The sequence below is a fragment of the Clarias gariepinus genome, chromosome 7 (genome assembly GCF_024256425.1).
Source record: "Clarias gariepinus isolate MV-2021 ecotype Netherlands chromosome 7, CGAR_prim_01v2, whole genome shotgun sequence".
NCBI classification, from domain to species: Eukaryota; Metazoa; Chordata; class Actinopteri; order Siluriformes; family Clariidae; genus Clarias; species Clarias gariepinus.
Genome location: NC_071106.1, coordinates 37,547,027 through 37,562,973, shown reverse-complemented (window position 1 = coordinate 37,562,973; position 15,947 = coordinate 37,547,027). Strand labels below are relative to the sequence as shown.

Below are 15,947 nucleotides of genomic sequence, written 5' to 3'. Positions count from 1 at the left end.
GACCTTTAAAAAACTACCTTCCTTAAGATTTGTTTTTAAGTTGACTTGAGTATGAGGACTAGAAAATTTGTCCTGAAGGCATCTAAGGTGTCAACATCTTTAGGGCTTTAATCGGTCCTGAAAATGTCCAAAATAGGTCTCTAGTCCCGAAGATGTCCGGCAGTCCTACCTGTGCCCAGGGTGTGGGCGATAACGACACCTGGTGGTCCTGTTCCAATATTTTTGATCACTTAAAAGAAATGGTTGGCTCTCTGTGGATATGAGGGTGATATAGGACCGCACATTTTATATGCAATAGAGAAAATTAGATTAAAGTTCTAGTTTAAATAACATTTTTAAAGCTGATCAATTTCACACAAACAGAACACAGGGGTCAAGCTACTTATTCTCCTGCACTGATGCTATATATCGTTTATTCTGTACAGGGTTGTGGGAAGCCTGGAGCCTATCCCAGGGGACTCACACACACACACACACCACAGACCTACTGTAAGGCAGGACTCGAACCCTCGACGTGTGTGGCCACCAGGTCAAGCTAGTTATTTAATTATCTAAATTATTAAGGGCCAAACAGTAATGCTGGGGTTTGAACCTAGAACCTCCCAGTCAGTAGTCCAACACCTTAACCACTGAACTATCCCTGACCCCATAACTTCGGTCTTTGCATTTCTAACTAATGCCTTACATTCTCCTCAAATGTTCTGTTCTTTTTTTTTTTTTTCATTTCATTACGCTCAGTGTGAAACCTAACCACACATCAAATACCATTTTTAATCAACTAACAAGTGTGAAAAACGCCTCAAAGTAGGAAATGAAACCACTTTCAACACACCATAACTGCGACCAGGACCCAGGGTTAATAACTTACATTAATTAATTTATTATTATTTTTTTTTAAACGTGATACTTGAAAGTTTTAAGACTCAATAACAATAAGATTGCTGCGTGTAGCGCTCGAACATCATCTGGAACTTCTGAAAGGGTCAGGAAATGATGCATCTCCATCCTGACTTGGTGTTATTTACCCGAAGTGTAGGCGACATCATTTAAAATTAAAATAAAAAAGCCCCTTTATTTGGAATAAGCCGTCTCATAATTATAACCTCAGCACGTTTCCTTTCAGCCTTGTGTGAGTTGTGTGTCTGTCAGGAAACGCTGAATAAATCCTAATTGATTTAGTGAATGAAACGGATTGGGAAGGAGGAAATGAAGCATCGGTGCAGGCAGCTGTGATGAAGGACTTGGAGGTTGAGAGTAAAAGAGACGGGTGTGACACGTTTCTGAATATTTCTGGATATTTTAAAGGACTATTTTAACAAAATATATCTTTCTCGTGTATTTTTGTAAAGATTTACATAATATATAGTATAATATACAGTATATATATATAAACCTACATGGTTTTCTGTTTGGAGTGTAAGCTGCCCCTTCTCCGTCGACTAGGCTGTCGTGTTTTGCGGACGTAAAGCAGACGTAGCTGTTACACTTGCATGTGTACTCACACAGATTTACTGTATATTTTCTCAAGCAAACTCATAAGTGAAACTATTACGTTAAGCAACTGCACATGATTTATTGTCCTATAATGTGATTGTGCATGTACATGATTGTAAATAACAGATGCTTGTTAATAAAATCTTTGTACTTCCCATTTTTTTTTATTTTATTATTGGCGTCATTAGGAATGTTGCTGTACTCCTTTTTTTCCGTTAATTTATTTGACAATTACATAAAAGGTTCTGTGGATCGACAGTGCCATTATTATTTTTTTTCAATGCAAGATTTTATGTCATTTAAGTTATATTTAGGATTTACAATTCGTGTGTATACGTTTTGTCCACAGACATGCTCTGTTCATTTTATACATGCTTTTTTTTCGCTTAACAAACTTAATTATGAATAATGTTTAATTATAAATATTTAAGGATTAGTATATTATATGGTAACTCTTTGTACCAAGGACATGAAGAAAACCTGTACAGTCTAATGCGGGGTGCACAAACTTTTAGCTGCAAAGGTGTTTTTTGTTTTGCAGGCAATATCAATGTTCTACTGTGTCATATTTTAATATTTACTTTTAAATGCGGAATATTTTTTTTCTGAAGCTGTGATGACATCGCTTCAATGTAACTTGATCTTATTTCATTTTTACATTTGGTTACCATAATGTACGCGGCTCTTCCCAAATTAATTGGTTTTGAATTTAGATTGAGTATAACTAATACATCATTCATCAAAAAAAAAAAAAATTGTATGTTATATGATGTATAATGTATTATATTATATATATGTCGTGCTGTTACAGAGAAATAATCAGTGACAGGGCGGAGTCACTGTTACCACCCTGAAGGTGATTATATTTTCCTATAACAGCACATAATTTTTTTTACACTATTTTATTCCTCTTATACCCGAGCAATCTGTGAAACAAGTTCATTACTTTTTACTCACGGCTTTAATTGTTCCTGAAAATGTCCGAAACATGTGTCTATTCCTGAAGGTGTCCTGCAGTCCCACCTGTGCTCAGTGCTTGGGCAATAACAACACCTGGCGGACACGTTCCAATATTATTGATCACTTAAAAAATCTAATCTAAAAGTAAAACACTTATTATAAAAATAAACCGCTGATTGTTATACGTTACCGAGGAATCACAACGCAGCGTTCTAAGGATGCTAGAAAACTTCGAGCTTTACTTCTGACGGTTACAAAGCACCGACACTGAAGACTCCTTCCATTTATGTTAAATAAACACATCCTTAGAGAGAACTTAATAATTTTAAAGGAATCATTTTGTGAATGAGCTGTTACTATAAAAACAGTTATGTATCAGAACTATAAACCTGCTGTTATAGAAGATAAATCAACACCTTCTGACCAATCAGATGTCAACAGCGCTGCTCTGGTATGATGTAATAAAAAAAAGGATCTTACTTGAAGGAGTGTACTTAGTAAAATCAAGCAGTATTCTGCCTTCCCGTTTAATTTTATTTATAATGAATTAATTAATTATGTCACCTGTTTTTTGTTTTTATTTCTTAGCATCACAGTGTATAAAGTCTCTGTTCTTCAATATAATGTAATATAATAATATGACTATTTCAGGGTGCCTTAGAAGTCGTCATTCCAGTGTGTGTCAGTAGGATACTGTGTCTTCGTTGTGTGCCGGGAAGAACAATATCTAATAAATGACACGATTAATGCAGCTTGTTGTTTTGGTGTTTTTGATGTATTTCTTTAATTGTCTTTGATCCTTAACATTGTTTTCAAGTGCATTTTAACCAGCAGTGTGAGACCAAGTTATCCAGTCAAAATAATATTAATATGTGGTTCCTGTCTGAAAGTATTTGTACCAATCAACAGGATTTGGAGAAAATTATTATTGCAGTCTATTATTTCATTTCTGAATGAGTGAATTAAATTTCTTGCACGTCCACGGTGTGTCAAAAAAAAAAAAGTCCTCTCCAGGATGTTATCCATCCATGAAGTCTTTAAAAAAAAAAAAAAAAAAAAAGGAAATGTCCTGAATATATTTAACATTTTCTACTTTTCAAAAATTCCCTCTCATGGTTGAGCTTTCGTTCCTTCCCGGATCCGCTGCTTCATCTCCTCGGCATGAGCTCGGCTGCGTTCTCGATTCGCCTGATACTGAAAACAAATAAATAATAATAAAAATTAAGCACAAGGAGTTTTATTTTAATTACTGGTATTCAATTATACTAAAATGTTCACAGTAATTATTTATTTAGTAATTATTAAGTTTAAACGAATAGTTAATTTCTTTCTAAATATTTGAAATGCATAAAGTGCAAAAGTTTGCACACCCCATGCTGTCGAAAAAGAAGTTAAAGTTTTTGCCTTGGGCCTCGTAATCTCAACATGAAGCAAATTCATAATGTCTGGCAAAGTTAGATAAAACATTTGAGGTTCACTCCCACATTATGGCATCAAGTACAGATTATAGGATGTAGCTCTATAATTACGGTAATTACTGTAAAAAAATTTTTTTTTAGAATTTTCTTTTTCTTTTGTGATATGAATCAATAATCTATTTAATTTTTTGTGTAAAGTGAAATTTTAAAAGCAATTTCGAGTTTTAATTTCGATGATTACGATTCACAGCTTATGATACAACATATTAGAATACAGGTAGAACGAGTTCAGTTTCGAGAGTGCGCTCGTAAGTCGGATTTGTTCTTAGGTCCGGCAAAGTGAGTTTTATACGCCTTTGACATGAATATACTGTACAATGTAAAGCATACCAATCCACCTGACTAAATCTCTGTCTCCTTTCCCCACACTGCCACCATGTGGCCAAAAACCATATCTGTGCCTAAGGAAGTTTTAGTGGAATGTAACAGTGTTCCCATTTTGTCTCTGTTTTTTAATGTATTGGACTGTGATCTGTATTTTGTTGAGGATTTTAAGATGTTCTTAAGGAAATTAGGATTATTCTCCATAAAGACAGCTTTACAGGACAGACATTTTCCATCATCATGCTCTCGGACTGAATCACTGAAACCGGTGAGGCCGACTCATTTCTCCTGCATCTCCATATACAATATACCGGACTTTAGACATTTTATACACTCACTAACACACTGAAAATATTGTATATAGTTGTTAATATGCTCGTAGATCAGGGACTACCTGAATTCCCTTCGAGTCTGAGTTAATTACTATTCATACGGAATGAATCCTGTGTATCTCTCAGTCTAGCTCTGTACACGCAACTATAATCTTGAGGAAGACTCCTGACTTGACCGCTGTCCAGAAGATTACTATCAACACCATCCACAAGGAGGTTAAGCCACTGAATGGCTGGCTGGCATATTGTTGGAACCGTGTGGAAGGTAAAGGTGCACAAGCAACAAACGATGACCGCAGTCTTAAAAAGCTGTAAAAAGCTTTACAAGGAGTGGAATGAGGCCAGGAAATGGGCTACAACTGGTGTATTCCCAGTATCAGGACACTTCTGAATCAGAGACAACGTCAGAACTTCTTACCTGGGCTGAGGAGAAAAAGAACTGAACCACTGCTCAGTCTTTAAAGCTCTCCTTTCAGATAAATGTGCATTTCTGCCTTTCATTTAGAAATCAAGAGAGATCCGAGAGTCCGAAGGAAAAGTAAAGAGACACAGAATCCAAGTTCCTTAAAGTCCAGTGTGAAGTGTCCACAGCTGTAATGACTTGCAGGAGATTTTATAGCAGTTTATGCTTCTGTCTGCTGATAAGCTTTATGGAGATCCTCATTTCCTGTTCCAGCTGCACCTGCCCACATTGCCAAAACTAACACACTAACTGGTTTTGCTGACCGTGATATTACTGTGCTTGACCAGCCAATATGGAATCTAAACAACCTAAACAATAAAATTTTTCAGAATTTTATTTATTGTAAATCATATTCTAATATTGTGAGACACAGGATATTTTTATTTCATAATCAACAAAATGAAAACAATAAAAGTTTTTAAATATTTTAATTTACATGCGATGGATCTAAAATATATGAGAAATTCATTTTTTAAGTTAAATTCCTAAAGAAAATAAACTTTTCACAATGTTTAAATTTTCAGAGAGGCACTGTAGTACAGAATTATTTATGGAGGAGTCACGTGGTGGCTTTATTACTGTTTGTGACGAACATAAAAACATTTTTTGCAGACAAGAACTGCACATTTCACTGATAATTTTTTCATGCTTGATTAGTGCTTGGGTGTAGCTTTAAAAAAACCATGTCTCACCTCTCTTTTGAGACACTCCCTCATCAATCGATCCATGTCATTACACGTTCCAAAGAAGCGGAGGACGTTGTGCTAAAGATAAGGATCAAAATGTAAATCAAGTGGGTAAATGTCTCGTTTAGGTGAAGGATGGCGAAGGGGAAGAGAGAGAGATGGGGCAAAATAGTACAGCTCATCAAAGGCATTAAACGTTTCCTAACTTAGAGAGAGAGAGAGAGAGAGTTGGGGGTGATGCTGACTTTACCATTTAACATTGCTCTGATGCTTTTCAGAAATGTTCTTTTTAAAAGATTCTGTAGGAAACATAAGGACAGACAGATAGAAGAGATAGAAGGACACACAGATGATGTGATGTCTGACCTCTTTGTGACACTGCTTGAGCAGCAAAATCAGTTCATTGCACTCAGGAGTGTGTAAATGTGGCGACAGATCCGGATGCATCTCGAGTACCTAGAATCATGAAACAAAGCAAAACATCAGGATTTTATTAAAGCGCTTTCACCCTGTCAGTCAGTCAGCGCATGGCATCTGTAACAGAGTGTGTGAAGCAGGGGGGCCATTAGAAACGAGCACAAAGGCACACAAGCGAAGCATGGACGCCACTGAGAGAAGGGACAGCACACGGCACAGACCCCTCGTGCTCTTCTGGTATATTAAAAACACTGTTTAAATCCTATAAGATGCACCACATACAGCCAAAAAGTTTGTGCACCCCTGACCATCACACTGGGAAGGTGCTCCACTGGATATCATTCACACGTTCTACCAGAGCGTTACTGAGCCGAGTCAGGATGTCAAGGAGGCTCCGGTGCATCCCAAAGGTGATGGTTCGGTGCGCTTGAGCTCAGTCAGGGCTCTGCACACGACATTCGCAACACACTCTTCACACATGGTGTCCTCATGGAGCTGGCTTTGAGGATCGCACAGCTGCATCGCTACGCTGGAACAGGTTCGGGCCTCTTTGTTTCCTGAGGGAAACTGTAGCGCTGGAGCACACAAGGACATTCTGTACATCTGTGTGCTTTGTGACAACAGTTTGGAAAAGAAACACGCATCGGTGTGCCGCTCAGGGGTCTACATGTCATTTTGTATAATGATTCTGGAGCGCTGTTATTTCTCGCAATCAACATTAGCGCCATTAGTGGAGGTTATTAGTGAATTATTTGATGATAAAATTCTGATTTCCAAACATCAGTATTAATTCATTAAATATTACAGAAAAAAATTCTGTATCTCAAAAAAGGAAAAAGTAAGCTTGTTTTATATATACAGTGTGTGTATGTGATATTTTTGTGATATAATTATTTCAGTTTAAAGCCCATGTACATATCTGTCTGTCTGTTTCTACAACAGAACTCTCTGTCCAACTTATTAATACAAAGAAATTTAATTTTGTAAGGTTACTGCAGGTATCTTGTCACAGCATCACACCAAATCCATCTGAAGAAAATCTAATGAACTTCCTGCAGTCCTTAGATCTCTGTCTGAAGTTTAACCTGCACCAGAATGGAAATCTAAATGTTGAGTAAAAGTGATGTTATGAGCAATTATGTGCTGGTTTTAATAATCTACTGTAAAATAATCTACTAATGCGCTACTGTCTCAATGTAAACAAACACCTGCACCAATAGATATTAATTAGAAAAGATAAAGTGAATATTTTGACTGGGATTAGTTCATATTTTCACTTTGGCTGAAATAACAGCGCTGAAGTGGTATAAAGGAAATTTTAACGCGCTGGAGTCGTTTTAAGACAAAACTTCATCTTTATCCTTTTATCTCCTTTAGTGTAAACAAGGCGTAAGATACTCTTAGACAGAGAGTTCTTCTGTACAGAGAGACAGACAGACATGTACATGGGCTTCAACCTCATATAATAATAATATGACTGATTACATTTAAGTAATTTATAGATGTTAGACACATGTTTAATACATTAACAATCACTAATGATGTGGATTTATTCATCTAACAGTTTATTCTTTCCCTCTATCTATTTAGATCAACTCCAATAACAGGGTGAAGGGCAAAGCCTGGCTTAAACATTATTAGACCTCGAATGCTTTATCTGCACTTTATTAATGCTCTGTCTGCACTGGAATATCATTTATTCCGTCCAACGAAGTGTAATAATAATAATAATAATAATAATAATAATAATAATAATGCATGTGTTTCTGTTTAGAAGAAGCACCGGTTGTGTTCATGCTTTTATTTTGTAATAAGCAGCCATTTAAAAATATATTTAAAAAAACAAACAAACAAACCTGTATTTGTCTTTCGACGGATTTTAACGCTGTTTTCTTTCCTTTTTTTTAGTTAAAGTAAAAACTCCTCCAGAGAGTCACTCCGCCATGCCAGAGAGCGTCTGTTTCTCTTTCCACCGATAGATGGCAGCACTAATAACCTATTTAAAAAGAATAAATACATACATTGTTTTAGTGTTTTAGTATTTAAATTCCTTACCGACACGTTTTAGTTAAAATATCTAACGGTTTGTAGATATATCTTTTGGCAAAAATTAAACACGTGATTGTATGATAATTTGTGCTTTTCCAATCGTGTACTTTTATACTACAACGTTTTTACGTGTCTTCCGTGACTTTTGTTTTGAAACAGGATCTGACGTACGCGGAAGTACGTGACGCATAAGCCTACGCTAGCTTGCCCTCTTTTAATCCTGATCTGAAATCAGTTTTTCATCTTTTTTTGTTATTCGATTGGCTGACGAGCTGATCCCATATCAGTGTGAAAATCCAGAGGCTTGGCGGTTTATTTTGATTGTGCTACAGTAAAGATGGAGCTGCTCTTGTTTTAAGCGACGCTTGTTTTTAAGATTAGAAAGCTAAACTCAGCTGTAATATGGACGAAGAAGCGCGGGCTATTTTACAGCGGGTTGTACGGAGACTCCCGAGCAGAAAGCTCCCGGGCATCATGGGATCCTGGGGCTGTTTATTAGCTGAGCAGCTCGAGCAACTGGACTACACTCAACCGAAATGGCTGTTTTTGGAGAATTTAATCTCTAAATGTGAAGTATGAGCGTAAACCTAACTGTCTATTTTATACAATGTGTTCATCTGGATGACTGAGTGAAAAATGGCCTTCCTTCTGTTATATTAGAATCTCTAACACAGTATGACGTCATGCCTTCTATACCTTGTACAAGGCAGCTTGATGAACCGGTATCAGTTTAGTATCACGGTTTTGTGATATTACAGTATTAATACACAAGTGTAAAACACTTAAAGCTACAGAAAGTGTCTTTAAGCATGCATATATATTAGGGCTGTCACAAAATACAATCACACAGTTACCGCACAGCTGACTTCTAAGATACAGTGTTTTGTTTTTTTAATGATGCTGATGTGTAATATAAAATCTCAATTATTTAAGTGTAAAATATATGCTGAAAAAAATCAGGAAGGGGCCAATACTTTTTTGCAGCACTGTACAAGGAAATTGCTTTTCTCAGGCAGATGCAACAGAAGAGACACGATAGTTATTTTTAAAATAATAATAATTATATATATACTATATATATATTGTTAGTGTACGGTTATAAAAAGATTGATGGATGTATAAATTACTTCTTGCTTTGATCACTCTATTGCTTTTTTAATTTATTTTATTGTTATTTTTTTATTTTAGGAAAGCAGATTGCGTTTAAAAGACATGACAAAGCTGGAGATGGTCTGTAAGTTTGTTTGTTCCTTACTGACGATCCTAAAGGTCGTTCACGTTCCCGCCAGCACCGCGATGTGACCTTCGCTGTTCTCCCTTTTCTCCTAAAACACAACAATAAAAATATTATCACCGTTGCTGATAAATTATAATTTTTTACTCATTACATTACTCATTTTCTCTTTGCATTTTGTTTGATAAAGCTGTGTTTTGTCATCTGCATAACAATGATTTTTGTTCTGTATTAGACCACATTGAGAATCCCAATCAGGGAACATGGCATGCCTTTAAACTCAGTGACGCAGAAGGTACCTTTATAACCTTCCACAACTTTTTCAAATCAGATCAGGTTAAAAATGACTCCATTACATTAAAACATTTTGTTGTCTTTTCCTTTTTTCACAGATGAAGCACTTTCTGTGGACTTCACCCAGTTTAAGGAGATGTTTGTAGCTCATTTAGAGGACGTCGTCCGACACGTAACGCACTCTCATTTCTTTTTACGTGAATAAATAAATTTAAATCTAGATTTGATTCAGATCTGAAAAAATGAACGAGCCACTCATCCTCATTTATTGATCGACTCCATCTTTAAGCTGATTTCATACGGTGATGCCGAGCATGACTTTCAGAAACAGTGATGTAAATTTTACAAAAAAAAAAAAACATTTTTAAACATTTTATTTTAATGCGTTTTTTTAAGGCTGTTTGTCAGTAGAAACTATTTTAACTAAATAAATGCAGCGGTACCTTGGCATATGAAATTATTCCGCTCTGTAGACGAGTGCTTACGACGAAATTTCGTATTGCGTTATGTATTTTCCCATAGAAATAATGTAAATGCAGATACAGTGGAACCTTGGATTATGAACATAATTCGTTCCAGACGCGGACTGATATTTCAAAACACTCGTAAAGCAAATTCCCCATAAGAAATAATGGAAACTCAAATTATTCGTTCCACAGCCCAAAAAAATTAAAAATAATAAATACAAAATATAAAGTAAAAATAAAACAAATTAACCTCCACTTTACCTTTAAAAAAAAGTTAAAAATAAATCCTGACAGATAAGCGTTTTATGCGTGCCGGCGCTGTGTGTGTTTTTGTGTGTGTGTGAAGCTAAAGTAAGAGGAGAGGAGGATTCAGATCATTCCCTCTCCCTCTTCTCATCTTACACAGAAACCCTTCTTCCTCTCTTATTTGAGTTTCACATATACACATTAACGGACAGACTGTTTTACCAGCAATCGGCAAAACAAGAAGCACATGTGTGCTACATGATACTCGGTACTTAAAACCAAGACTTGTTAGTTTTTTAAGTCAAAATCTATTAAGAATCTTCGCTTGTCTTGCAGAACACTCGCAAACCGCGTTACTCGCAGTCCGAGGTTTCACTGTAATCCATTCTAGCCACCCAAAAATATTAATATTACCAATTTCCGACACTATAATCATATTTTTGCACATAAAAACAATTTTTATTTCTAAAACATCTAGATATCTATTCTAGTACACTGTTTTATTCCTGATTGCTAAATTTTAATTAAACCAGTGCAAGTACTAATTATAACAAAGTTACAAACAAATGTAATCATTATCTGCTCCGGTTTTTACCCATGAGTCTTTGCTCGTCCAGGTGTCCGTTAGGATGAAGAAACTGGAAGACGGCGCCATATGGATCCGTATCGCCTGGGGCGATAACTTTACCAAACCCAACCACCTGAAGCCGACGTACGTCGTTCATTACCTCCAGACTCCCTACGTGTTCGTCCTCAACCTCAACGCCAAGCACAAGCCTTTCCTCCATCAGGTCTCTCCTCTCTCTTCTCGCACTTTAAAGCTGTTTACTTCCACCGTACGCTGGTCTGTGTAGATTTGACTGTTTTATCGATCTGACTTTTAGGCTTTAGTTCTGTCGACTAGACACGTGTCCATAAATGAAGCTCACCTGAGTGGGAGGAGCCTCACTGCCATGCGGGACCTGCTCATGAAACAGTATCAGCAGGTAAACAGAGACATCTTATTTACCTCTTTTATTAAAGTTATAGTTGAATATACAATTATAATTCTACATTTAATAATAGTGTTAAAAAATTGTATGTGATTTTTAGGATCTGTTTAATGAATCTTATTTATACGTTTTGTTTCGTATAAGTAGCAACTAATAAAAAAAATTCATCTGTATATTTGTTTCCCCTTTAAAATGACTGCACTTTTATTCTTTAAATCTCTATTGAAATTATATGAAGGTGAGTCAAAAATTATCTGCACTCCTGTTATATTAAACCTCATGTTGGCCGAACTGTCTTAGCAGTGCTTTCTGTTCAAGCCTACTGTGCCCCCAGTCACTGTTCAAACCCCCAGTCACTGCTGTGCATCAGTTCATCTGTAACTGCGCTGCTGCAAAAGCGTTTGGAAATCTGCAAACAACATTTGGACCGATACTCTGTAGGGAAGGTGAAAGCTTCTTAAAGGGAATCATTACTGGTGACGAGACACGGATTCATCACTACGTCTGAGAGTAAACGGAGTATGGAACGGAAACATCCTCAATCGCCGACCGAGAAAAAGTTCAAAAGTCAACCATCTGCTGGAAAATTCATCAATGCTTACAGTTTTCTGGGATTCTCAGGGGCCATAAGTATTGGAACATTATCAGAAAAAAAGTTTCAACAATCACCAGTTATCGTTACAGTGAGACGCTTAGTGAAGAACTGAAGACTAAACTTTGGATTTAACACAGAGGACTGATATCAGAGGGCGTCATGATGTCGTGATCTCACATCACATTTTTGTGAGGACTGATATCAGAGGGCGTCATGATGTCGTGATCTCACATCACATTTTTGCACACACTGACACTCACTCCGTTTTGAGGTGTTAAATTGTCCTCCCTATAGTCCTGATCTCGCCTCATCAGACTTTCACCTGTTCGGTCCCTTTAAAGCAGCCCTACGAAGATTTACTTCTGATAAAGAAGTGAAGACAGTGCAATTGTGGCTCGCAGCTCAGCATAAAACATTTTTTATCAAGAAATATGAACGCTTGTTTTACGAAAAAATTATGTACAGCTAAATCTTGGAATGTGTAAGCATTTTTGTAATGCAAAGCAGTCTATATTACACATCAAAGCGAATTTCCCCCATAAGAAATAATGGAAACTCTGATGTTTTAACGGAAAAATAAAACTTATTAACTTGCACTTTACCTTTGAAAAGAATTGTGGTTATAGTAAGACGAGAGAGGAGAGGCTAGTGTGTAGGACGACTTTCTCACACACACATTAACAGAATTACTCTCTGCCACTCTGACTCCCTGTCAGAGAGGAGTGATTACGTTAGTGTGTGTCTGGAACCTCTCTAATGAAACTTTAATGCTTTTTTGTTTTTTAGGATTTTGCAGAAATGTGACATTGCATGGTCGTTAAACAGAATCATCTCCTCCTGCTCTGCTACAGCCTTTTTAACCTTTTTTTTCACCGGGCCATTGTTGCGGTACAGTTACTAAAGAACAGTCACTATACTTTGACACAAAATAAAACACGCACTAGGTCACAATGTTGTAGTAAACAGTACGGATGTTGACTATAAGTGTAGCGCAAATGGAGACTGAGCATGGGAGACGATTACCCACAATCAGTCGTGTGACTGGCGCCTGGCAGGCAAAGCGTATACGTACTACAGAACCTGTATATCAGTAAGGTAAAATTTATTACAAATGGTTGCACGTCTTGCAAAACACTCGCAGACGAAGTTAGACAAAGACAAGGGTTCCACTGAATTTGTCTTTTCTAAAAGTTAATTAAAATACATTATTATATACCCTCGTACTTTACATCAAATAATCCTAAAAAAAATTATAATTATTTAAATATTTATTCTAAGTTGCTAGAACATGACCAAATAAATGTGTTAAAAAAAACAACAAATGTAACAGCTTTAAAAAAAAATGTTTTTTTCCCTTTAGGTTTTCCCAAATCAGGAGCGGACTTTAAAGGAAAGAAACGCTCCTCCATCACGTGTGTAATTTTATTGTTTCTTTTTGTTTTTTTTTTCGTTTTCTCTCCAATAAAGCGTTATTGTACAGGATGGTACTTCTGTATTTACAGATTTCAAGCTTTATTTCTCTCTGCAGATCCTAACATTGATAGAGAGCACGCTGAGTTTGCTGAGAGAGCACATCAGATGGCCTGCGAGGCGTTCGGGGGCGGGACGGTGCCGAAACTGGAAACCGCTGTGTACAAGGTGAGGAAGAAACATGGGAGCATGTCAGATATAAAACATCATTCAAAACACAAGCAGTGAACCATATGCGTTTCTGACGAAGAAACATAACACACTCCGCTGATATAGTGTCCAAACCGTATAATTTATAATACCAATATTTAATAAAATATGGACCGCCTTTTGCATTGATTACGGCATGCATTCACCTTGGCATCTCTTCAACACGTTTATGTGATATCACAACGTTTATTTCCATCCAGAGTCGCATTCATTTCTCTCCAAGATCTTGTATTGATGATGGGAGAGCTGTATGAAGCCCTCTCTAACAGATCCCAGAGATTCTTACTGGGCTGAACTATATTATAACCAGGCTTTGTGTTAGATGATTAGTCTAAGCTGTGATGTTCCATAGGCTAGGTGTACTTTCTTAAATGCATTTTGGATGTAGCACTGCAGTAAGTCGAGCTGACCTGTGCATAAAAGCAGCTTCAGGGTTTTTAAATAAAGCTTTCAAGCTCAACTGAGGATTAATACAAGCTGCGTGTTTAACCATAAACAGGTGAGTATTTAACTGAGTATTTAAAGTCCAGTTGCCACATTTACAACTCAAAAGATACACAGTGCTATTCATTTTTCTATATTTTATATATTTGTACACAATGTTGTTCACCTTTTTTTTTTCATCTTTTTTTGGAACACTGAAAATAATATGATCTAGTCATACATGCTCTATACAGGGGATTGGACAATAAAACTGAAACACTGAGCAATTTCTGCATTGGAGGTTTCATGGCTAAATTTGACCAGCCTGGTGGCCGATCTTCATTGATTGACATAGTAGCACAGTTTAGCTCAAAATATTACAATGCACACAACATTATGGGTGATATATCAGACAAGCCAAGACAGCTAGTCTTTGTGATGTATCAAAAGCCACAGTGAAAATCTTGGGCTGTGGAAACTGTGAAACATGTATTGTTCTCTGATGAGTCCACCTTCACTGTCTTTCCCAAATCCGAGAGAGTTACGATGTAGAGAAGCTCTGATTTCTAGATTTCTGATACACCTCTAGGTGTGTAAATAAAATTTGTAAGTAAATATTTCTTCTCTTCAGCTTGAAACACGGTACAGAGGCAGCAGCAGCAACAACACCCTCAGTGATCGGGATGAGCTCTTCAGAGGAGTGGTCAAGTTCTCCAGCCCCAATCTCCTGGAGTCTCTGCGGCACTGCGTGTCCACCGGTGAGCACCATCCTGATTTGTGTAACTCTTTAAGTGGGGATTAAAATCACTGAGTACGCTTAAATATGTGAATAAAATAAAAAAATTATCCTTATGTGGATTAAAACCAGATTTAACTGGCTGAGCTTACCGATTTCACCAAGGTTTTTATATCTGAACAAATTTTTCGTCTTTCACGTAATACATTTGTGCAGACGCGTTGTGGTAAACTGTTATATTCCATCAGTTCCATTAAAAGAATCAGCTTTACAGACAGTAGTGTTATGTGGCTGGGCGCCCTCTAGGTGGCATGAATGTACCGATATCAGTGTACTGGTGAGGGAGCTGTGAAGTTTTGTTTTATTGAGTACAAATTTAATGTACGTTTATTAAAATTAAAGCACCCTGGATACTCTGAGGGGACGACCTCAGGAGAAGGACGTAGATGTTGGTTACATGCTGTATTTGGTGGTTTTAGCGGGGTTGGTGTGGAGAGAGTTTTGTTTCCTGCTGATTTCCTCTTTCGTGTTTAACAGGCATGACTGAAGGCCCCGTCACACCTCTTTTATCCTCCATCACACAGAAAGGAAGGAACTACTTTGTAATCGCCGAGAAAGTTCCAGGAGCCGCGAGTCAGGCACCCGCACGCACGACTTAACGCGGGGTCCCCACCAGAGTCCTCGTCTCACATGAGCAGCTCCTGCGTCTTTGGGTTCTTACGTCATTCTTACGTCTTACTTTTGGACTTTAAAAGTTTCATTGTTTTTACAGTTTTAAATAAAGGTTTTAAATGTTATATAATGAAATCAGTGTTTTTTTTACTGGTTTATTTTTAATCAGTGTCCATTTTTATAAAAGCACATAGCAGAAACACAGGGTCTGTGAACTGCAGGTATTTTTATAAAGATATCTATAGAATTTAATGTTTACCAAAAATCTGATCTTCTTAGATAAAACTAGTTGAAACTGTTTTCATATTTCACTTTTTACAATATAAAATTCACATGTAATATTCCACAGAGAAATTTTACATTAAATAATAACTAATGAATAAATAGATAAATACAGTAAATATA

General features: G+C 36.8%; 2 protein-coding genes across 2 annotated transcripts; one reads left to right on the top strand and one right to left on the bottom strand.

The window, feature by feature from the left end:
• Positions 1-3,207: 3,207 nt before the first annotated feature.
• Positions 3,208-8,179, bottom strand: cmc2 (C-x(9)-C motif containing 2). The gene is made up of 4 exons (XM_053500496.1): positions 8,011-8,179; positions 6,104-6,193; positions 5,744-5,815; positions 3,208-3,648 (listed from the first exon to the last, which is right to left on the bottom strand). The coding sequence occupies exons 2-4, from the start codon at positions 6,182-6,184 to the stop codon at positions 3,565-3,567; spliced, it is 237 nt and encodes a 78-aa protein (XP_053356471.1). The 5' UTR covers positions 6,185-6,193; positions 8,011-8,179; the 3' UTR covers positions 3,208-3,564.
• A 229-nt stretch (positions 8,180-8,408) lies between these two features.
• cenpn (centromere protein N) lies at positions 8,409-15,661 on the top strand. Its single transcript, XM_053500495.1, has 10 exons — positions 8,409-8,776; positions 9,392-9,437; positions 9,673-9,732; positions 9,830-9,903; positions 11,062-11,235; positions 11,329-11,430; positions 13,392-13,443; positions 13,560-13,669; positions 14,766-14,892; positions 15,408-15,661. The coding sequence occupies exons 1-10, from the start codon at positions 8,606-8,608 to the stop codon at positions 15,527-15,529; spliced, it is 1,038 nt and encodes a 345-aa protein (XP_053356470.1). The 5' UTR covers positions 8,409-8,605; the 3' UTR covers positions 15,530-15,661.
• Positions 15,662-15,947: the final 286 nt, after the last annotated feature.

Bases quoted from the DNA above. Each gene is read 5' to 3' on its own strand.
- cmc2 (XM_053500496.1), bottom strand. From the start codon at position 6,184: ATGCATCCGGATCTGTCGCCACATTTACACACTCCTGAGTGCAATGAA. The intron at 5,816-6,103 runs GTCAGACATCAC...CCTTATCTTTAG, and splicing joins TCAAGCAGTGTCACAAAGAG to CACAACGTCCTCCGCTTCTT. The intron at 3,649-5,743 runs GTGAGACATGGT...ATTTGTTTTCAG, and splicing joins GGGAGTGTCTCAAAAGAGAG to TATCAGGCGAATCGAGAACG.
- cenpn (XM_053500495.1), top strand. From the start codon at position 8,606: ATGGACGAAGAAGCGCGGGCTATTTTACAGCGGGTTGTACGGAGACTC. The intron at 9,733-9,829 runs GTACCTTTATAA...CTTTTTTCACAG, and splicing joins TAAACTCAGTGACGCAGAAG to ATGAAGCACTTTCTGTGGAC. The intron at 14,893-15,407 runs GTGAGCACCATC...CGTGTTTAACAG, and splicing joins GCGGCACTGCGTGTCCACCG to GCATGACTGAAGGCCCCGTC.